Source organism: Gordionus sp. m RMFG-2023, chromosome 1, assembly GCF_954871325.1.
Source record: "Gordionus sp. m RMFG-2023 chromosome 1, tfGorSpeb1-WG-v2, whole genome shotgun sequence".
Taxonomy (NCBI): Eukaryota; Metazoa; Nematomorpha; class Gordioida; order Chordodea; family Parachordodidae; genus Gordionus; species Gordionus sp. m RMFG-2023.
The window spans coordinates 15,913,511-15,937,675 of NC_088775.1; the positions used below are offsets into that span (position 1 = coordinate 15,913,511).

The 24,165-nt window shown below is 26.8% G+C and overlaps 2 protein-coding genes across 5 annotated transcripts in view; one reads left to right on the top strand and one right to left on the bottom strand.

Annotated features, from left to right (window-relative positions):
- LOC135922522 (UDP-sugar transporter UST74c-like) overlaps positions 1–15,361 on the bottom strand; it is a 32,990-nt gene extending 17,629 nt beyond the window's left edge. For all 4 annotated transcript variants that reach the window (XR_010570945.1, XM_065456888.1, XM_065456889.1 and 1 more), the window contains exons 1-8: positions 15,231–15,361; positions 15,155–15,188; positions 14,906–14,992; positions 14,797–14,864; positions 14,684–14,755; positions 14,520–14,588; positions 10,050–10,152; positions 8,892–8,984 (exon numbers count right to left, since the gene is read on the bottom strand). Coding sequence is in view for 3 of the 4 variants with exons in the window: in XM_065456888.1 (XP_065312960.1) it covers positions 8,892–8,984; positions 10,050–10,152; positions 14,520–14,588; positions 14,684–14,755; positions 14,797–14,864; positions 14,906–14,992; positions 15,155–15,188; positions 15,231–15,331 (627 nt within the window). In the remaining variant the exon portion in view is untranslated. The remainder of the gene's footprint in view (positions 1–8,891; positions 8,985–10,049; positions 10,153–14,519; positions 14,589–14,683; positions 14,756–14,796; positions 14,865–14,905; positions 14,993–15,154; positions 15,189–15,230) is intronic.
- A 4,091-nt stretch (positions 15,362–19,452) lies between these two features.
- LOC135932042 (26S proteasome non-ATPase regulatory subunit 10-like) lies at positions 19,453–21,653 on the top strand. The gene is made up of 5 exons (XM_065469379.1): positions 19,453–19,571; positions 19,616–19,717; positions 19,758–19,904; positions 19,950–20,116; positions 21,287–21,653. Exons 1-5 carry the CDS (start codon positions 19,458–19,460, stop codon positions 21,435–21,437), a joined length of 681 nt encoding a protein of 226 aa, XP_065325451.1. The 5' UTR covers positions 19,453–19,457; the 3' UTR covers positions 21,438–21,653.
- The last annotated feature ends 2,512 nt before the right edge of the window (positions 21,654–24,165 follow it).

Genomic DNA, 24,165 nt, shown 5'->3' on the forward strand with positions numbered 1-24,165 from the left:
CCATTTATAAATTTGGGTGGGATATATTTATTTAATGTTTTTTTTATTTATATTTATAAAAAATCAAATGTTAAATGAAGATATAAAAAATGCATTTTCTTTTCTTTTCGTTTTTCCCATTGTCTCTCTCTCTCCCTCCTTTATTTATTTTTATTTAATGTTTTGCCTTATGAATTAAAGAAAATAAAATATCTCAAAAAAATGAAATTTGCTGGTGCCAGCGAGGCGGCACCAGATTGAAAAAAAGTAATGTTGTCATATCTGATAGCAGATTATAGAACTTTTTTCTTAATTGGTTCATTCAAAGGTCTCCCTGATTATTTTTTAGTAATTTTGCCCTCCGATACGATAACAATATTTATTTTAAATTTGATAATTTCATGACTTTATTCTCTTTAATAAGGTGCAAGAAGATATACTATATTTTGAAAATTTTGTGTTATTATATATGGGCGCATTATCCTTAATTATTAGTGAATTCAACGGCAAAATGGATGATAATTCATCCAGGTAAGCTTTAAATTTTATTGCTGTAATGGTACCCAAAACCGATACGTTTTCCCCCTTGAAGGAGGGAGTTTCATCCATAGTAAGAAATGACGTGAGAATTCTAAATAGAATATATATTGAAATGACATGTTCACATTTTTAGATCTCAATATTCTTTACAAATATTGATAACATCTGGGGAATCCGTCTCTCGAGTTCTTTTCCAACCCTTTTTCAGCTCCATCCTATTGATTTAATGAATCTATATAGATATTCCCGTATCACTCATTATGAGATGAGGTAGTAAATTTTCCACTATATTTTTTATCGTAAATCCATTATTACGTTCTATTAGCTGTATAATTTTAGATTTCAATTCTGTTTATGGCTATTGCAATTTTTTCCTGACTCCAATTGCTATATTTCTTTTGTGGTTTATGATAGGTATCAGAGTTTATTGTAGAAGAATTTATTTGATTGGGTAAAGAATTATTTGTTATACCAAATAAAAATGAATTTGAAATATTTTGAGAATAAGATGGTTCTTCCTGTGAGGAAAAATCTAAAAGATTATATATAATAAACAATATAATGTTAATTGGTACCAACATGTAGATGTAGAAAGATCTAAGAGACCGGAGATAGTGACTATTTTACTAATTTTTAATATCTTAAAAAATGGGAATTTTATTTCCTGGGAATTATATTCACAGATTCTTTTTAATGTTTACCTAATAGATTTTAAATAATAAACTAAAGTTAAATTTTTTAGCCCGCTAATTGTTAAAATTTTGTAACCGATTCGCTCGCACTTTTTAAAATTATTAAGCTAGGCCGCCCATGGACGGGCTTCAACCAAAAACCTGCTCGTTTCAGCAAATAAATTCTAAAATGATCATAACGATTATGACAATTGTCATTTTTCTATGGTACATCCTCATTTAAATTTTAATTTAACATGTTTACAATATATAATTTTATATTTTTGCTTCAAAATAATTCAAAAAAGATTAAAAATAACGATTATGACAATTGTCACTTTTCTATGGTAGATCTCCACTGAAATTTTAATTTACATGTTTACAATATATAATTTTACCCTTTTGCTTAAAAAAATTCAAAAAAGATTAAAATAAACGTTTATGACAATTGTCACATTTCTATAACATCCTCATTTAAATTTTAATTTAACATGTTTATAATTTATTATTTTACCCTTTTGCTTCAAAAAAATTCAAAAAAGATTAAAAATGGCCATTATGACAATTGTCACTTATCTATGGTACATCCACATTTAAATTTAACAAGTTTACAATTTATTATTTTACCCTGTAAGTTCAAAAAAATTTAAAAGGGATTAAAAATGACGATTAAGACAATTTTCACTTTTCTATGGTAGATCTTCAGTGAAATTTTAATTTAATAAGTTTACAATATATAATTTCTTCAAAAAAAATCAAAAAAGATTAAAAATAACGATTATGACAATTGTCACTTTTCTATGGTAAATATTCACTGAAATTTTAATTTAACAGGTTTACAATATATATTTTTACCTATTTGCTTTAAAAAAATTCAAAAGTTCAAAGATAACAATTATGATAATTGTCACATTTCTATGGTACATCTTCACTGAAATTTTAATTTAACATGTTTACAATATATAATTTTACCCTTTTACTTCAAAAAAATTAAAAATAACGATTATGACAATTGTCACTTTTCTATGGTACATTCACATTTAATTTTATATTTAATAAATTTTTATCTACTTACTTGCTTTAAAAAAGTTCAAAAATAACGATTGTGACAATTTTTACAATCATTAAAACCATCTCGAAACATGCTCAAAAAATTTTTTCTTGCCTATTTAATACCTAAAATTATTTTTATAGGTTCTGATATGAATATTATGACAATTGTCACTTTTATAGTTTACACATTAAATATTAATTCATGTTTGAATTAATCATTTTTCTCTATTTTCAATTAAAACATATGTGAAATAAGTATTATGACAATTGTCACCTTTATATGCTTTACAATCACTGAAACCATCTCAAAACATGCTCAACTAGCTTTTTTAATTATAATTTTTTTTAATGGTTCTGAGAAGAGTATTATGACAATTGTCACTATTATAGTTTACATTAAATATAAAACATTAAAATTATGATATAACATTTTTAAAATAATCATTATTATATTCCAAATATTAAAAAAATGCAGTCGGTATTATTTCCAATTCTCACATTTACAACTTTTTTTAACATAAAATAAAAAAATATATATATATCAAAAATTTTATTTTTTAAGAATTAACCAAAAAATTTTAAGATCAAAATTTCAAAAATGTTTTAATAAAGATTTCCTTACAAAAGATTTTATTTTATTATAAAATTCTCAAAATTATAGAAGATTTCTTTACAAAAAATTATAGAAGATTTTTTTACAAAAAATTATAGAAGATTTTTTTACAAAAAATTATAGAAGATTTTTTTACAAAAAATATTTTTTAATTTTTTTAGCGAAAAAATCTTCGCAAAAAATTGATCTTTTCAAAGATTTTTTCCTCAAAATTTTGGGCGAAAAAAATCTTCAAAATTTTATTTGAAGATTTTTGTAAAACTCTGGTTTATTTATAAGAAAATTCTCCAAAAAATTTATCAAATGAAAATTTAAAATTCTTATATTTTTTTTATAAACAATATAAATAATAAAGTAAAGAAAAGAGGGAGGGAGAGGGTTTATATTTAATTTTGACTTGGGAATGAAATTATTTAAACAAAAAATAAATATTTTTATTATGGAATTAATTTTTGGGGGGAAAAAAAAGGGTGGGGAATAGAATTGTTATTTTTTTCAAAAAAATATTAAATCAAGGAAGGAGGGGGAGGGGTATTTTTAAGAACAAAATTATAATACATACTTTTAATATTATTTATATATATTTTTTTATTATATTTTATTCTTAATTTAATTAAATATCATGAGCATGAGATATTATATACCTCTTAAAAAATTTTCTCTATGTAGGGGAGACTGGGGTAAAAATGTTAACGCGAATAACTTTTTAACCCTTGAGCACAAAGATTTTAAATTTGGTGTGAAGAACAGTGATTATTACCCAACCTTGTCGTTGATAGCTAAAGATTTCCTGGCACAACAAACGACAAGCGTTCCAAGTGAGAGAGTCTTTAGCAAGGCAGTAGACTTTTAGACAAAGAAGCGAAATAGGATGGCATATATCTCAAAAACTAATTATATATCATATTGTAAGTAAAAATATTCTCTAAAGGGCTATCAAAAAATAATAAAAATTGGCGCCAAATTGAGTCTTTAACATTCGGTTTACCTATAATGCTATACCTGTATTTTTAAGCAAAAAAGGGAGTTTGTTTTCAATGATATAATAAAATATATATTTATTAAATAATGTGATCAGGATTTCCATTAGTGTTGTTAAACGGCTATTTTTGAGCCGATTTTTAAAAACGGCTAAATCAATATTTTAACCAGAAAACAATTGTCTAAGCATCGAGTTTTCGATAGTGCCATCTATCCGGATCTGGACCTTGGGTCTGAACGCCGGGTCTGTGCTCGAGGTTCGTGCTCAGAGCTGGTTTTGTCGATATTTTATACTCAAACCCCGGGTCTGGGCTCTACACAACCAACCAATTAACAACACTACTTATGCAGGCAAAAATAATTTTATATGTAAATAGGAAAATATCAAGTGCAGAAAAGGCTAATTTTATGTAATATTAAAGAACTTTTCATTCACTTTAGAGAGACTCATAACGATATACAGTTAGGCCTGAGTAGATTTGCTTTCTTACGACGTAAAAACTGTGTTTTAGCGTAATCCAGGTACATATACCATGTGTATCTGCACATTACATTAAAATTTTAATCTTATTTTAATAGGTGGAAAATTAAAACAGCTAACAAACAATATTGGTCATTATAATTATCCTGTGTAAAAACAGAGCAAATAAATTAATTAATAATAACTAATATGAAATATTCGTCATCTAGTCGACTCAATTATATATTTTATATTCATGGTGTCAAGTTGAAAGTCTACAGTAAATAAATGTAAAAAATAGATCACAAATATCTTAATTAATAAAATTTGAAATATTCGTCCTCTAGTCGACTCACGTTCATATAAGTATAACTTATAGTCCTCTAGTGGACTCAAGTATATAATTCCTATTTGCAACTAAAGTTGGAAGTCTAAAATAAAAAAAGTAATAAACAACAAATATCTTAATTAATAATAACTAATTTGAAATATTCATCCTCTAGTCGAATCATGTTCATAGAACTATTCGTCCTCTAGTTGACTAAAGTATATTATTCCTATTTAAATCTCAAGTTGGAAGTCTAAAATAAAAAAATGTAAAAAACAGAACAAATCTTAATTATTAATAATTAATTTGAAATATTCGTCCTCTAGTCGATGACTCAAGTTTATAAAAATATTCGTCCTCTAGTCGACTCAAGTATATAGACTTGAGTTCACGACTCGAGTTCATAACTCAAGTCAGTTTGGGTCGATTTTTTCGACCCAAAACTTAGACTCAGTTTTCGACTAAGTCGACTCGACTCAGTCGATTAACAACACTATATTTGAGTATGATTTATTTTATTAAAAAAATTAATTCGAAATATTTGAATCGAATACAAATAGTAGATTTTATTATTCGTACGAATTCAAATAGTAGATTATTCGATTCGTTTAAACGAATCGAATATGAATACAGCACTATTCGATTCGAATTTGAATAGGCCTACCATATAATGACAGAAGTCCCGTTATTTCAGCTTACGCCATGGGGTATAGACCGCTAATATCATGAAAAATTCAACACTGGAACCATTGTGTAATTATTTACACCGGTTCCGGTTACAAACCCTGAATATAACAGACGACATTGAAAATAAAAAAAAATGCCTTCGCCCTAAATGTAGTCATAAAATCAATGAATCTATTTCTGGAATGGAGGAGCCACCAAATCAAGCTCACTACTCTCTAAGAAACTGGATACAAAACAACAATAAAACAAAAATGCGGAATGGTGGAAATCCAAGCAACTGCGATTTAAAGAAAGCCATGATTTATTCAGATCAACTCCGCATATAATAAGAATGAATATTTACAATAATTAATAAAATATTTAATGACATGTTAATTATACTAATCAGGCCTCTTCATATTAGTTTTAACCCATTCATAGTATAAACAAGGAAAGGAAACTAGTTTTTTAAATGGGAATTGAAATTTTGCAAAAGAATATTTAAAATAGATTAAATAAATCAATCATTATTTTTTAAGATAGTCAATTTTCCAAATAATTTTTCATAACCCTTTGTCGTTTCACCGTATTTAACATTGTGCAATAACCTTATAACTGGAGCTGATGAAGGCATTTCTAATGTATTTCAACAGTCTATAATATTTTAAAACCTCCAGCTCAATGTTATCTGTTTTATTGAACTAAGCAACATTTGTTTTACCAAAAGAAAATTAATCATAATCGAGCCTCTTTTAATAATATATTTAAAAATTATTATTTTATCATCCGATTTAATCCATAAGTTCTAAAAATATAGATGGGATAACGATGCCAAAAAGCCTCATTAGATTCATCTTTATAGGAAAAATTTTCCCAAAACCTTTGCCAAAACCATCATTTATTATTATCTTAATGTGAGATGTAAATTTTCCAACTAATTTTGGTTGTCAAAATATTTAAAATATGGCGGAAAGAAAATAAAGAAATTAATACAAGATTCCATGAAGAAAATAAGGTTATATTCTGTGATAATATAAATTTTTTAAACATGAACATTAAAAAGAATATATATATGAAAAGGATACAGGATTCTTTTTAGAAGAGAGACTCTTTGATATAGATAGTATCTTATTAAAAATTGTTGTAATATTCAAATCTACTTTTAAACAAAATCAAAAACGAAAGAAATGTCTTATGCAAATTATTATATTATTTAATTTCAGACTATAAATGAATATTATAGAAAAAGATATATAATTGAGGATATTTTTACTTGTTAAAAAACTTATTTTTTTTAGCATATACTTTTTAGTATTTTACTTTTTCTTATATTAATTTTTTTCTTTTATTTTTGGTTATGTTTTCACTTATATTTAATTATTAGCATTTAATAAAGATTTTTAATTTATATTTTAGTATTTAATTATATTTTTTAGGTTCCAACTTTTTTCTATATGACAGTTTCGCCAATCTGATAAAAATGTCAAAAAGATACTGAGTACAAGATACAAAAGGATCTTGTAACTACTAAGATACAAGTATTCGCGGTACTGCCCAACTCTGTTTGAGGGTTCTTCTAACCCTTGTACGCGTCATGGATAACTAAATATTTTAAGAATTTTTTGATTAATCATAAAATTTTAATAAACCACAATTATAAATAGATCCTGGCATGGTAAACGAAAATAAACGGCGCAATCATAAAAAGGATCATTTTTAAAAGTCGATTTGTGGTATTATTATCTTATATAATTTAGAATAAAACGGATCCCCCCCCAACCATCCTTACTGCTCGAGATTATAATTATACCCCCGAATTCAGGACGATCCCAGGGACTTAACTATATAGTTTTTAATTAATTAATATCTTTGTAAAAAATCCATAAGTACAAAAAACTCAAGATAAAACACAAAGTGTCACATGTTTCCTTCCTATGTATTTCAAATATAAACAAAAGGGGGTAAAAAATACTAGTCATACAATAGAATATAATAAATATAATCCTAAGGGCAAGAATGTAGATAAATTAAAAAAAAAATTAAATAACTTTCATAATGGGACTCATTAGATATCTGTTAAACCAGGTATATTAGTTACATAGTGGCCTATATTTACCAACCACTCCTACTTAAGAAAACATTAAATCTGTAGTTAATACATGAAAGGATATATAAAATGAATTTAAATTTAAAATATAACCCATAAAAGATAATTAATTAGATTGTTTTCGGGTTAAACACGTAAATTATATATATATAAATCAAAAACTATGACCAAAAAACAAACTTTATTAGGTAACGTTTAAGTGCAACTTGTTCTAATTTGTGCACTATTCGCAATTATTAATTTAAATAAATCTTATAAAAAATTGAGGTATAAAATAAGGGATATATATTTTATCGAACTCGTTCATTTTTTTAAGTCGGCTGATGCGACATTACAAAAATTCTGATAAAAAATTATAATCATTGTTAATATTGGATCATTTTTTTTAGTTAAGTAATTTTCATAATCAAGCTAATAATGGGTTTAATTTATAAAACACTGAACGAAATAATGATATTGCGACATATTTCAAACGCATCACTTGAGCGAATCACTCTTAAATGCAGCGTAACCTTGCATTAACATTAAGCGTGAATTCGCGGCGACGTATAAAAAATTAACATTAATTTTTATACTACGCCGCGAATTGGCGCTAACTGTGAGTGCAGGGTAAGTGTAATTGCCTTTTAGAAACCGATACGAGTTTAACGATATTAACTCTTCATTAACTGGCTTAATATGACATTACATTCTTTAGAATTATAATAACAATATAACTATTTTTTCGGTATATTTATTTATGCAAAATTTGATAAATTTAGGATCAAGTGCTTTTTAAATCATACTGATTATTTATAAAATTTTGATAATCTCTGATGATACGAATCAATATTTTGTGCTTAAAATTAATTTTAATGTTTTATTTGGTGGTAAAAATTAATTCACGATTTATCTGGTGGCCAAAATCATTTTTATCTATATGTCAATTTTTTTAAAAAGATTTGTGATATTATTTATAATGATTTTTGAGTACTTATATAACAACACATAATTGCATTATTATTTAATAAAATTTTAAAATAATAAAGAAATTTTATATAATATATAAAATATAAATAAATTTTATATTCAGATAAAACAAATTAATTTGAGGTTTTCAAAAAACAAACAAAGAGTAAAATTGATATCTGCCAATTACTGATATCAGCCGATCCTAATTTTAGAAAATCTATCAAAAATATTCCTATAAATAAATATTACAATATATTAAGCAAAACTAACATTCTTTAAAAAGTTATAAGAACTATATTTTTAAAAAATTTCTCACTATATCCGTCATTTTGATATATCGATCGGTACATAAGAAATAGGTATATTAAATTTCAAACATAGTTAAAAAAAAATTTTAATTTATAATAAAGTTAGAATATAAAGGAATCAGCTGATATCGATTATCGCCCAACATAAATTTGACAATTGGCAATAACAGATCGATCTCTGGGTAACAAACCTATATGCCTAAAAATATTCATTAAATCGCTGTGCTGGCTTACCTTTACGTGTTCTTGATCTAAAAATGCGTAAATGAGAGCAAAAGGTATCACGAAGAAAGAATTATAGAATATCAGACCATATTTACCAATTTCCTATACATGAGAAAATATTTATTATTAAAAAAATGGATGGGATAATTTAATCTAATATAATAAATTTACGGTAAAAAAAAAATTGATCCACCAAAGTTAAAATTTTCATTTCAATGTTGTTAAGCCTTATTTAGGCTTAAGAAAAGTTAATTTTTTCTCAAATAAAAAAATATTTTAAATTAAATTTATGGGAGGGGGGGGGGTGATGTGACCACGTTTTTATTAATCCCCTAGGAAAATCCACTAAATATTTTTAGAAAAATTTTGGTTAATTCATGACTTTATGAAAGATATATTTTATTAAGCATATAAAAATAATATCGATAAAGCGGGTACATGTTAATGAAAACTGGAACTGGAAAATAACCATCTTTTGAGACATTTAATAAGAAATAGGAGAAGGAAAGGAGTGGTTAAAAATATTTTACGTCGAAAAGAATTGCGAAAATGTTTTAGGAAAGTGGGAGATGGTGTTATGGAAATAGCTACCAAAGAGTAAGAAATTTAGGGAAAGATGGTGATTAGATACATTTTACTGGAAGATTAGAGATAGAAAAGTTATTAAATATCTTAGGGAGATTTTAAGTAAAGACTAGTGGCAGGAAAACAGTGTATGTAAATTGGAATAAGACTAAAAATTTAAAAGAAAAAAATGGTTTAAGGATGACTACAAAATTGGTCAAGTAAAAAAAAAGGATCACATATATTTAAGAATAAAGGTGGTCTGTGTTAAAGTGGCGGTACACGTGAGTTTTGTTGCATAAAGGGCTGTATTTTAACTGGAAGCTTCTGGGTGTATAAAATGATTGCGAGACAATAATTTTTTTATATAAGAATGATCATTAACAAGAGCGAGGAAAATGATTAATAATATATGGAATGAAGAGGGAGGCATTATATCAAGAAAATGGTAAAAACTTGACGATATATGAGTAAGCGGATGAGAAAGATCGATAAAAAACTAGTGGATTTGTTAAGATATGATTTTAACAAGGTTCCTTTAATAAATGACAGAATGCATATAATGAGGAATCATAGTGAGTATATATATTTTTATTAATATACTTTGTTTTCGAGCTTCTTCTTAACAATAACGCCATTCAAAGCCGTGAACACGTCGTTCCCAAATATAAATATGTAGCCAATGATATCGAAAGCTAGATCATCGCTAAAATGTAATATTTTAATAAATTTATCATTTAGTATTGAGTTAATAAAATTTAGGTTTACGTAATTATAATCAGTCAATTCAAAGGAAAATAGTTAATTGTTATGTCGGGGATACTAAAGTCCATTTGTTTAAAGGTAGGCATCGTTTGAATAATTATCAAAAGTCTATTTTCTTTTAAAGGAAAAGAGGGCTCTAGACTATAATAAAGATGTCAATGACAATATTAAAAAGATTTGATAACATCTATCATGACAATATCAGCATTTATGAGTATAATAGGCGCATCCTAAATCCAGTGCAAAAAAATATGAAAGGTAGCCGACAAACCCTTATTCAACGAATATAATATGTTAAGAACTTTATTAGATAAACTGGACGCGTTTTTATATGCCAGTGATCTTTCCCTCTATTACATACATAAGTAGTAAATTCGTCGTTGAATATATAGACGTCATATATATAAAATGGCTATTAGTTTTTAAATCTCAAATAATCAAGTCAAAGGATTGATGGAGCAGGGAAAGAAAATTATAGAAAAATAAGCGGACCTACATTGGGGATGGATAAAAACAAGAAGGAAATCAAATATTCATTTGCCAAAATCTCGTTTTAAAATTTAATAAGATAGAGCATTGATTATTAGGGGTTAAGTTTATTCCTCTAGGATTGAATAAAAATCTAAAAATCGCAGATATTTTATTGTTTTCTTATCATTCAAAAAAATAAATTGTAAATTTTGCAACATGTAATCATTGCAACATTTTTAAGAAAAACACTTTAATTTGATTAATAAAAACGTTCTAAATATGTTCTTTATGTGTTGGGGGGAGGGGGGAATTAAGGTGGAGCGGAAGAAAGAGTTAAATATAATTGAACAAAATTCGCCTAAAATAGCTTCGAAGCCTGTTTCTTTAGTAAGCCTAATTTTTTTTAAATTTAAAAAAATTTAATCCCTGAAAATATATTTAAAATTTTTTGTTTTTTTATCAAGATTTTATACAAATTCTGTTACAATAATTATTTAATCAATGAACGAATTTTTACAATATAAAATAACGATATCATAAAATTCTTATTTAAAAAAAGTAAACATTATTTTTATGTAAATACTAGAATAATAACGGCACGTGTAATTTTATGAAAATGTTTGCTTTTTTAAATTTAAAAAAAAATGCTGTTTTTTTTAAATTTTAAAATAAAAATTCAAGCAACTAATTAATTCGAATCACGGAAATCCCCCCCCTCTTGAAAAAAAATTATTTTTTCTTCGGGGATTATGAAAGAGCTCGACTGCAAAAAATCAATAATTTGAATACCTTTACGATCTGAGCAAATTAACAAATCCTTATTTAAAAATATGTCGATCATTCAATGCACAGCTTGGAAGATCTACGTATAACTTAAACATGCTACCATAAAAACGGGTTTAACCGGGTTTGGTTCAAATCTCTGCAATGATTGTAATAAAATAATTTAATAATATTTATCGAATTATTTGATTTGATAATTAATTTTTTTATAAATATTAATTTAAAAAAACAAAAAGGAAATTCTTAAAAAAAAATTAAGAAAAGAATAGATTCGGAAAACAAAAGTAAAAACATAAAAATATTTTTGAAATAAGGCTGTGTTCAAATTCTTAAAAATCCAATTGACAAACTTGTGAAATTTTATCGAAAAAGAAGAAATAAGTTTGTTTTAAATATAAAAATCATATTCTTGTAGAAAATTGAATCTAAAATTTAATTAAAAATTTAAAACTTCTGAAAGTTTTAACTTATTTCTTTCTTTCTAGGTTTGATCAATGCTATATAATCCTTAACTAGATTGAATGCAATTTGAAGAATCATTTAATGCAAATCAGCTGCTAAGTGGTGACACGCTACATTTGGGTTTCTTTTTTATAAAATTTTAATGCAAATTTGTTTATATGGAAAACTAAAATCGCGTTCTGCCTTCTGATTTGTGTTTATTTTAAATAGGATGTTTAATGTTTAAAACTTTAACCCTTGGAACACAAAGTAAAAATTTCCAAGAAAACCTTAAAACAGCTATAATAAAAAAGGTACAAATAATTTATAGTTTGCACTACCCCACTTCATTGATATCCAACTACTGTTATTTTTTTTCTTAGCTTATTCAAATATTTAATTTGAAAAACTAATCAAAAACAATCCGGAGTTTAAAATAAGAAATGTTAGGGTTGTGAAAGTTATTTCTTCTTTTATTTCTATCTTTCATTTTAGCATTCAAAATTACAAATTTATATGTTCCCTTTAAATGTAATTTAAATTAAAATAAATTTACTATATATTAACGGAATCAATTTACATATCAAAATAAATATCAAAACACATTAAGACATATTAATAAAATGAATATTTGAACGAAAAATGGCTATTATGTTGAGGTTATACAAAATCTCTGGCAGTAAAATAAATTACTTTAGGCAGTATAAAAAAATTGTTTGGTAGGTATCTTAAATTCTTGGTAGATTAATTAATTTGCAAGTGTTTTTTTAAAACTAACATAGGGAGTAATTAAGATGGGTAGTTTAATAATAATTTATTTAGCGTTTAAAATTTTTGGCAAACTAATTAATATTCGAGTTTTTTTATTGGCTTTGGGAAGTTTTAAATTTTTTTTAAAATTGTGAATTTAAAATATTGGAAGTGTTTAGCAAACAAATGCCTAAGTAAAGTGCAATTTCTGCAGATCTAATTATTTAATCTTATAATAATAAAAAAAGTTATCAAAATTAAATTTATTTATAAAATATCTCGCCATACTGGGATAGTTGCAGAAAGCTTCTATATTCGCCAAATAAAAAAGATTAAAAGTATGTTCAATCAAAATGTAATCTCAAATAGAGATCTGCGAATCCCTGCCCAAAAGGGCTTCGGGTGTATTTTTAAAATAATTTGGGTGTCTAATATTTTAAAAAAAATTCGGCCGGATCGGGTGTAAATATGATATCAATCAATTATGTGGAATAAATTGGTATATAAAATTCTTGCAGGAAACAAGGTTCCTATACTTTTTATTTGTATATTTTTTATTAAATAAAAAAAATTAAATATTTCTATATTTTAAATTATTCGGGTAAGTCCGGCAAATAATTTTTTTTATTTTGGGTCGAGCTTTTTGGGACAAATAAAAAAATTCATTTCAGCCTGGCCTTGGGCCGAACTTGAAATATTAGGCCCGATTCAGATCACTAATCTCAAACATGTGGATTTAATTATTAAAGACACTCGCAAAACAATTTTTCATGCTTTGACCCTTGATATCTTGAAAAGTATAAAAGCTAGGAGGTTAAAATTAATTACAAGAATCTTAGTTTATATTCGAATATTCATAAAAAATATAAGGGACCAGCTATAAATGATGTTTTTTGATCGATTTAACATGGAATGACTCTATATTATTATACATTAAAAAGCTAAATATGTATAATGAATATAATGAGATGTGATATCCGATTGGTAGTTTGCCGATATCATTTTAAAAAGTGGAATTATTATACCCCTAATTCAAATTAAAAAAATCGATGGTGGTCAGATACAATGAGGTGGGGTAGTATATTCTTCAAATGTGTGCAATTCATTTTATAGTGTTTTTTATTTAGTATTTAAAACAAATTTCTATGCTTATTAACATGTTCGAAATAGACTAAGAGCCTAGAACCTCTGGAAATTATGAAAGTGATCTTCTAAGATTTATAGCAACTAGAAATAGCCTTAAAATCAAATATTCAGGATAATGCTAATACCTTTGATGGTCAGGGGTGAAAATGAATATGGAATACAGCCAAAATTATTTAAAATAACAAATTATAAAAATTTTAGCCAGAGTTGTAAGAGGATCAACAAACCCGCACCAAAAAAGGCATATTTTTTTTATACTTGGAATAGGTAGACCTCTTATTTTGACCTCTAAGAGTCTCCCTGATAAATAAAATTACATTTATTATAAAAAAAATTAATCTTAAAATTTTACCTTTTTTTTATATGGAATATTTTTATTACAATATGGAATCTGGACTAAAAAAATTCTAGTTTTAATATTTATTTATAGGCCTGTGCAAATAGGATAGTGTAGGTGGGGAAGCAGTCCAGAGACCCCAAAATTTGTTTCTTATGTATTTAAAAGGGAATCATAATTTCAACAAGGTATATATTATATGCTTAATATTACCTTATCCAGTCATTTATCACAAATTAATCATTATAATAAATTGCATAAATATTAGCTGATTAATATTGTAAGCCACTTATTTATGAATCAAATTTTATGATTTTTATAAAATGCAAGCTTGTTCATCTCTGATTTATCATTTAAATATTTATTTAATAAAAATAAACCTAGCTGCAATAATAGCTCCCAGGATCATGGAAAAAACTGATAATTGTATCCAATTAGATGGTCGAACTCTATAATATATAAAAAATAGATCATAAATATGATAAGTCAAAAATATTATAAAGGAAAGTTTTATGCTAAATATAAAATTTAATAATATATTTACTTTAAAATTATATATTCTAGTATCATAGTAAAGAGTATTGAAAATCTTCGAAGAACTGTAAACATTGGCAAACTATAATAGTTTAATAATAAAATAAGTAAGATCGTATTTACCTAAGTTTTTTTGTCCCACCTAATCCAGTCATAATGTTTCCCAAATATATTAATGGTAATGGAAAAATCTATGATTGTATTTAAAAATATTTATAAAAAATATATTCACCTTTATTAACATTTCTTTTGCATCCAAAGAGAAATTTATTAGTCTAAACCCCCTAGCAAATCCCAACACTAAAACAGTCGTTATCATCTTAATTTAAAATATCATAATATATTCTTTAAAATATTTTGATAAAATAATAAAATATCAATTAAAAATTTTACATAATCAATTCATACCATATTATTACTTTATAAAAAATAGATAGGTTATATATATTAGTATTACAAAAAGTTATAAATACTACCTTACTTGACCAATTGCAAGGCATTGAAATGAGGGAAATCTATAGTAGATTAATTTAATATACATGGCATTAAAATTTTACTTGAATGTAGTCAGAACTATCTTGTTTATGACAACGATAAGAAATGAAGAAAGAGCGTAAAGAATCGCCGAAAATAAGCGTAAAATCGCCAACTTTTCCATTCAAAAATAAATGAATAGCTTCTAAACTTTATATTTTTAAGCTAAATCTTGACCGGTCAAACTGTTAATTGATGACTTGGAACGATAATACTAATATTTTAAATACATAAGAATAGATAAAATTTGCAAGCAATACTTATCATTGAGTCCTGCCTTTTAGTAAGACATAACAATTTTAGCTAAAACCTTATAGTTGCGTTGGCACGGAACTTCCAACCTTTTAAGTTTCAATAAGTAACCAGTTTCCTGGTCGTGTCTATAATTGCATAGTAAAGAATTTGTTTTATATAAATAAACCTAACAAAGTCAAAATCTGTGTAATAAGGCTATAATAAAGTCAAGTATAATAATACATTTGATAAAGAGAATAATAACTACAAATATAATAATGATAAAGATTATAATAAACTTAAATGTTATAAATGTTGTTTTATTTATAACCGAGAAGTGAGATGTCCAGCTACAAATGCGGCATGTAAAAATTGGTCATTTTGCAGTTTGCTGTAAATCAAAGAATTTAAATTATATAAGAGTGTCATCAAGTGATTCTATTCATAATATTTGGAAGATTCAACAAAATCGAGAGAATCGAGCAAAACTAACTGCAGAGATAAATGGGTTAGATGTTGAATTTGATTTTGACACTGGTGCACAAGCGTCATTGATAGGAATTGATATATGGACAAGTATTGGGCGACCAAAAATTAGGCCAACCAGTCCATTGACTGCATATGGTGATCATCCGTTAGACGTCAAGGACGAGACCTAAGTCAATGTTAGGATTGGATCACAGACAAGGACTCTACCAGTGGTAATAATGAATACAACTGGGGTGCCTCTTTTCGGATTACCATGGATTATAGCATTCAATTTAGAAATGCCTCGTCAGGTTATGATTAAACAAGTACGCAATTTGGTCAACAATATTGAAAAAGAAAAATTTTGCATAACACTAGATTCTAGAATTCGAGATTTGATTAATAAACATCAAGAAATTTTTGATGATAAGATGGGACATATACGTGATTTTGCAGTGCGAATACATTTAAAGGATACCGCTGTACCAAGATCGTTTCCAGCCCGTAGGGTACCATTTCCACTTCGCAAAGCAATTGAAATGGAATTAGACCGATTAGTAGCTGCAGGAATTATTGAAAAGATTGATTCGACTATAACCAGGATACAGTGGTCAACGCCAACCGTAAATGTACGCAAGAGTAATGGCGATATTCGAATTTGTGCTGATTCCAAAGTTACACTCAATCCGTGTTTATTATATGACCATCATGTTATTCCTACCTTAGACGATTTATTAGAGAAAATCCAAGGTGGTGATAAATTTACCATGATAGATCTGAAAGATGCGTATTTACAGATGGAAGTAGAATTGGAATCTCATGAACTACTAACGATAGTGACTCATAAGGGCTATTTCCGTTACCGACGATTGCCATTTGGATTGGCAAGTGCACCAACTATATTTCAAAGATATATGGATGAGTTACTAAAAGATTGCCAAATGACTGGTGTCTATTTAGATGACGTAATTATTTCTGGTCGAAATGATGAGGAGCACTTAAATAATTTGCGAATAGTGTTAGACAGATTACATGCAGCAGGTCTTAAGGCGAAATTAACAAAAGTGAGATTTTTACAAAAATCGGTTTCATTTTTAGGGGTGATAATTGATAAATTCGGTATACATCCTAATACGGAAAAGGTGAAGGCTATCCGAAATGCACCAAAACCTAAAAATATACAACTTAGATCTTTTCTAGGACTAGTTAATTATCATGAACGTTTTATTCGCAATCTACATTCTAAAGCGGCGCTACTACATAGATTAACGAGCGTGAAAGTACCTTGGCAGTGGTCGAAAGATGAACAAAATTCCTTCTATGAGGTTAAGAAATTATTGTCATCCGAGGAAACGTTAATTCCTTATAACGCGCAGTTGCCTATAATTTTGGAATGCGACGCATCTGATTCAGGATTAGGGGCTGTGTTGTTACATCAATTAGTAGACGGAAGGACAAAACCTATTTCGTTCGCGTCACGTACTTTATTAGAATCAGAGAAACACTACGCTCCGATTGATAAAGAAGCTCGAGCACTTTTATTTGGTATTGAAAAATTTCATTCATTTATTTATGGTAGAAAATTTTTACTTCGAACTGATCATAAACCATTAGAGCGATTATTTGGGGAGAAACGCGATTTACCTAAAATTTCTATTAATCGTTTGACACGTTGGGCCTGGAAGATGGCTTCTTATGATTTTACAATAGAATATAGACTTGGTAATAAAAATGTAATCGCCGACGCATTATCAAGGCTTCCAATATTAGACACGGAAGAGAATCAAGATTCTAAACATGCTTTGGATATTCGAAGTATTAATTTGGATGATATGCAATTGTCAGAAAATATTCTACGAAAAGAGTCGAAGCAAGATTTAATATTAAAAAAAGTAGCCATACATATTCAGCAAAGTTGGCGAAACTTTGATCGTTATAAAGATAAAGAAATAGTTAATTTTTATAATAGACGGGAAGAGCTTTCTGTCGATCGTGATATTATAGAATGGAATGGGAGATTGGTTATTCCTAATAAATTAAGAAATTCAGTGTTAGGAATGATTCACCGGGGACATTCTGGGGAAAATGTAATGAAATCTATTTTTAGATTGTATTGCTGGTGGCCCAGATGTGATGTTGATATAGAAAATTTTATCAAAATATGTTCTGGATGCCAGAAAAATAGACCTAGTATTCAAGAAGTACCTCTATATTCTTGGACTGTTGGAAAGGAACCTTGGGAGTGAATCCATATTTATTTTGCTGGACCAGTGGATTCGCGATACTGGCTAATAGGTGTCGATTCGTATTCCAAATGGTTAGAAGTTGATCTAATGCAAAATACCTCTGCTGATGCTATGATAAAACGACTAAAAAAATGGTTTGCTAGGTTTGGAATACCCAAGTACATTGTGTCAGACAATGGACCACAATTCTTTTCTGGGGAATTCCGTAGGTATTGTGATTTAAATAACATACGTCATATACGTTCAGCACCCTATCATCCAAAAACTAACGGATTAGCTGAACGTACAGTAAGAACTTTGAAAGGTCGGTATTATGCAATGAGAGATTCAATTAGAGATCCCGAAGAAGCTATGACACAGGTTTTAACAACCTACCGATTGGGAGAGCATAGTTCCACAGGGAGATCACCTGCTAAAATCATGTTTGGGAGGCAATTGAAAACAAGTCTGGATTGGATCCGACCAAATGCCGAACACGAAATAGTAAGGGCTAATGATAAACAAAGCCTTCATCATGATTTACATTCAAAGGAAAGAGAATTTGAAATCTCACAACCTATATGGTTAAATAATGAAAATACCAATGGTTGGAGAGAGGGAGTAATTAAAGAAAGAATAGGACTTTATTCTTATATTGTTGAATCTTCCGGGAAAACATTACGGAAGCATGCAGATCAGTTAAGAAATCGTTTAGTTATCCCAAATCATGAAAGTTCTTTGGAAGTTACAGAAATGGTTGTGCCAGTGAATGAAGCAAATACAAACACAAATACCACATTACGTTGCTCATCAAGAAACCGTAAACCTACAAAGAGGTTTATTGAAGAAATCTAATTTTAAATTGTTTGAAGGAAATGTAATAAATTAATAAATGATTATTTATGTATATTAAAACAGAATCGAACATTCGAAAAATAATAAATAAAAATTTGATATCAAAAATAAATTGAAATATAAATCAGTGGTCGTATTGTTTATAATTAGTAGTTGGTATTACTACACAATTAATTTTTTTCTAGATTCTTTATTTGTTTAGTTTATTTTTATTTGTTGCTTGAACTCAAGCTTAAGGCTGGGTATATTTTAAAAGGGATAAATTTTTTAGTTGTAGTAAAACATGTTTCTTTATTATACTCGGCCCTAGTTCAATGATATTAGCTTAATAAAATATTTATGTTATCAAATATATATTTCCAAGAAATTTTATAGCTAATTACATCTAGACAATTATGTGTTTGCTTTTGGAAACTTATTGACTTTAGAATAAGAAAACATATGTATTTATATCATTTATCCTTTATCATGAATTATAAAAACGAAGTTCTGGACGCTTATAAATGTGCTTTTGAAAATGATTTTGATACTCTTAAAAATATCATTAGGGAATCTCCAGATATTATTAACAAAAAAGACAATGTATTTAGATTAAAAATTTTTTTTTAAATATTATTTTAACCAAGTCAGGGAGAACGCTTTTGCATTGTGCTACCAGTAAAGGAAATATTGAAATTATAGAATATTTAATAGATCAATGCCATGCCACTGTGGACGAAAAAGATGAAGTACTAAATTGAATAAATTTTGTTATATATTAAAATTTAGTTAGGCTGGACACCATTAATGATGGCCTCATCAGCTGGATGGCAAAATGTAGTTTTTTATCTCTTAAACAAAGGTGCAAAAGTAAACATTACAAATAACAACAAACAAACCCCTCTGCATTATGCTGCTTCAAAAAATCATTTAGGGGTGCTCTAAAAATTTTAATTTAGTCATAAAATATATATTTATTAGATTTTACTTTTATTATTAAATGAAAATGCCAAAGTGGATGCATATGATAATTTTGGTAACACTCCTTTGCATAGGGCATCTTCTCAAGGCCATGCTGATATTGTAAAGTCATTGTTAGAATTTGAAGCCAATAATAATATACAGAATTTGGAAGGAAATACTCCATTGTATTATAATTTATATAACTTAAATAACAGGGCAGCCCAATTATTTATAATTTTTATAATCCTATCTAACTTAATAGTCATATATTCCTTTTTAGTTTTGGTCTTACTCATTCTACCTATATGTAAATCTAAAGATAATTTTATTATCATACTTTATACTAGGTCTGATAAAACAATATTCGCAGCTCATTTTTTATTTGTTTCATGATATCTAATGAGTTTTATAAAAAAAACTAAACATTTTTATTGGTTATCACTAGAGACTTACATTAGATAAAATATTTTAACCCAAATCATAGGAAGCAAATTTTTTTTCATGACTTAACTCAATCTAAATACTATATTTTTTAAAAAATTTCTAGCCCAACCTAAATATAGAATTATATACATATTTTTCACCCAAACAAAAATTTACCTTAAATATATTTATTTTTTAGTATGTAATATTACATTTGTATAATAAATTAAAATGAATAACCAATAGATGGTTAGGGATAAATTTTAATAATTCAACTTGATATTCAAATGATTTGCTGGTGTTTTTGCTCTATTTCTAATTTTATCATAAAATAATATTTTTTTTTGAAATGTAAATCTATTTGCCTGTTTCATGTAATATCCTCATATGCTTTATCTCTCTCATAATTGCTACTCTCATAATTAGGGCTGTCCGATTTCCTAAACTAACTCAATATTTTTATTTTAAGTTGTTAGATTTTATTTAAAAAAATATGATCAGAATATTCCCTTACTTATCTCCTCTTGTAAAATAAGTATTCCAAAACTTATTTCGATTTTAATTCTAAAATGTTCTCTCCTTAAAATTCTAATTATGTAAAGGTTTATTTTAATGTAAGAAAAAGGAAGGTAAATATTATTTTTTCCAAATTCATCTTATAGAAATTAAGTAATAGCATTCTTACTGCAAACAGTATAATCAAATTAAATTAAAATTTTACACTTAATTAAGATTATTTTACTAAAATTATATACAACGGTGAGGAAACGACCCTTTTCTCAATTTTTGTTCTCATCATTTTGTTAAATAAATTTATTTTAACGCATTCAGTTTTTAATCGCATATCGGTGACAATCCAATTCCAATATATGGGACAGTCCTATTAGCGCTTCTGATTATTTAATATATTTTTTTACTGTAATAATATACAGGCACCTAGCATGTGAAGAAAATCGAGAAGAAATTGTTGATATATTATTGGAAAATCAAGCAGATATAAATATACAAAACAAGCAAAAAAAGACACCAATCGATATGGCGGAACCAGGCTTAAAACGGAAATTGACTAAATTAAAAAAATAATTTTCATTTTCGTTTAGTTTATTCAATCACAAAATAAATATTATTTGATTTATTTTACTTGTAATATTTTTTAAAACTTTTCCCAAAGATGTTCAATAAAATTTTTTTTAAAAGATATAAGCGGGATTCCCAATTTTAGCGATTTATAACGTGAATTATGATTTTATTTCTAATTTGTTTTCTCAGCCACCAATCATTCCGATTTTTTTAAAGAAATTAAATTTTATTTTGTAGGCATATAATAATTATTATGTTTGTAAAAAAGATACAAAATAAAAATTTAGAAAAATATAGAAATTATATCAGGACTAGGACAGGGTTTGCATATTTTCATTTTGCCAAGTTCTAAGAATTATGGTCATAAAAAATGTAGACCTATCAGAAATTTCTAGATTAACAAATAATTTAATCATCACGCTTTTATTTCCATCTTTAATAACTCGCTCTCAGTTTATTGGTCATTAATTTTTGAAAATACCAAAATTTTTTAAAGAGTTCATTTTTCTAAAAAAAAGATGTAATTTTTTCTGCAAACCTAGATTGAAACTAAGCGACTAAAAAAAGCTATATAATTATCAGAGACCTGCAGAGGTACCATTTGCACGGACCGGCCCGGTTTTAAATTTTTTAGGCCCGGCCCGGATATTTTTAAAAAAAATTTTTTACAGCCCGGCCCGGATTTAAAAATTTAAGGCCCGGCCCGGATATTTTTTAAAAAAAAAATTTAAGGCCCGGCCCGGATATTTTAAAAAAAAAATTTCAGGCCCGGCTAGGAATTTTTTAATTATATTCGACCTGGTATATACAAAAATTCACCTATGAGGTATTTTACCATATTTTTCAGCGAGTATTATCGCTTATTATTTAAAAAATACATGTAAAAAGCTAATATTTTGAGAATATTATATTGAATTTAAAAAAATTATAAAACTGTTATTTATAAAAATGGATATTTTGAGCATACACTAAATTTTATATTGCATTTATAAAAATAATACTAATATTCATAAAAATGGTAATAATATTTGTCATATACTATATTTTATATTACATTTATAAAAATGGAAAATATTTTGAGAATATAATATATTGTATTTAATTTACTATTTAATTTATAAAATAAAAATAAATCGCTATTTAAAAAAATGCATGTATAATAAATAGTATTTTGAAATATTCTAATTGCACAATATTAATATAATTTATTTTATAATAAAAATTTTTAACTATAATATTGTAAAAAAAATAAGAAAAATGTTGGATTAAAAACTTTCATGACTCAAGGTAAAATATAATAAATGCAATAAATATTTGACAGTTTGCAAAGTAAAAAACCAGCATGATTGACGAAAACCTATACTCAAGAAAGATATTAAAAATTCACAAATTATCATGAAGATAGAGAAGCATATCTACCTTTTCAGGTTGAAGATTACTTCTTCTTTCTTCAAGAATTCTCCTAGTAGTGGAAAAATTCCGCTCACAGCTTGCACTTAAAGCAAGAATTGCCAATTTTGCTAAAATTGGAAATTCGCTTTAATGAGCCGCCCACCACTCTAACAAATTATCCACCTTAAATGTTTTATCTATTATTTATGTAATTATAATATTCATCATCGGGTATTGACATATTACCAGAATTACCATCGCCCCATTTGTCATAAAACGATTCAGTTTGTTTAACAACAGTCGTAATTTGACTGGTCGATGGTATTTCATTTACTTCCTGAGCCTCTTGTAATTTAATATAATCTTTTATATAGTTTTCCGTCATTTTGCGATCTGTCCCTGACTACATACTTAATTGCTTGAATTTGGGACAGAGAAAAAGAGAAATAAAATGATACTTGTGTAAAACAAATTTTTCAATTAAAAAATGCTTTATATTAAGTAAAATCAATTTTATTTCTCCTTTTCGCTTTGAAAGGTATTACAAACTTTAAGAAGTGATATTCCTTTATTTGATTGTTTTGGTAAAATATATTCTAAAAATTTAGATATGAATTATAAAAAAATATATTAATAATACTTGAATATTGGGGCTTATTTAAGATATTCCTTTATTTGATTGTTTTGGTAAAATATGTTGTAAAAATTTAGATATGAATTATAAAAAAATATATTAATACTTTGAATAAATTTGCAGGAAATTAATAATTAGATCGATCTGTGGGTTGTTAGGTAGTGTTAACCATCACCCAATATTATATTAATCATATCTATAATATAATATAATCTTATAACCATTAACTCATAATGTAAAAATTTTTATAAAAAATATTAAGGCCCGGCCTGGGTTTAACAATCTTAGGCCCGGCCCGGATATAAATTTTTTAGGCCCGGCCCGGATATGTTTAAAAAAAATTTTTTTAGGTCCGGCCCGGGTATATTTAAAAAATTTAAAATACGGCCCGGCCCTGCAGGTCTCTGATAATTATACTTTAAAAAAAAATTTGTAAAACAGTGAAATTTTTATGAATTATTATATTTGTCCTTGCCACCTAGATTGACGATTTATTTATTTAAATGTGTATCAACAAAAATCAACAGGTGACACGCCATTTTGGTTTTCCATATAAATAATTCGTTAAAGTTTTAAGAAAACTTTTTAAAAAAGTAAAGTTTCATTAATTTAGGCTATGTCCAAAATCTTTTTTAAAAAATTCAAAAGGTTTCAAAACTTTTCCCAATTTTAATGAAATCGTATGTTAAATTTTCTAGAAATGTT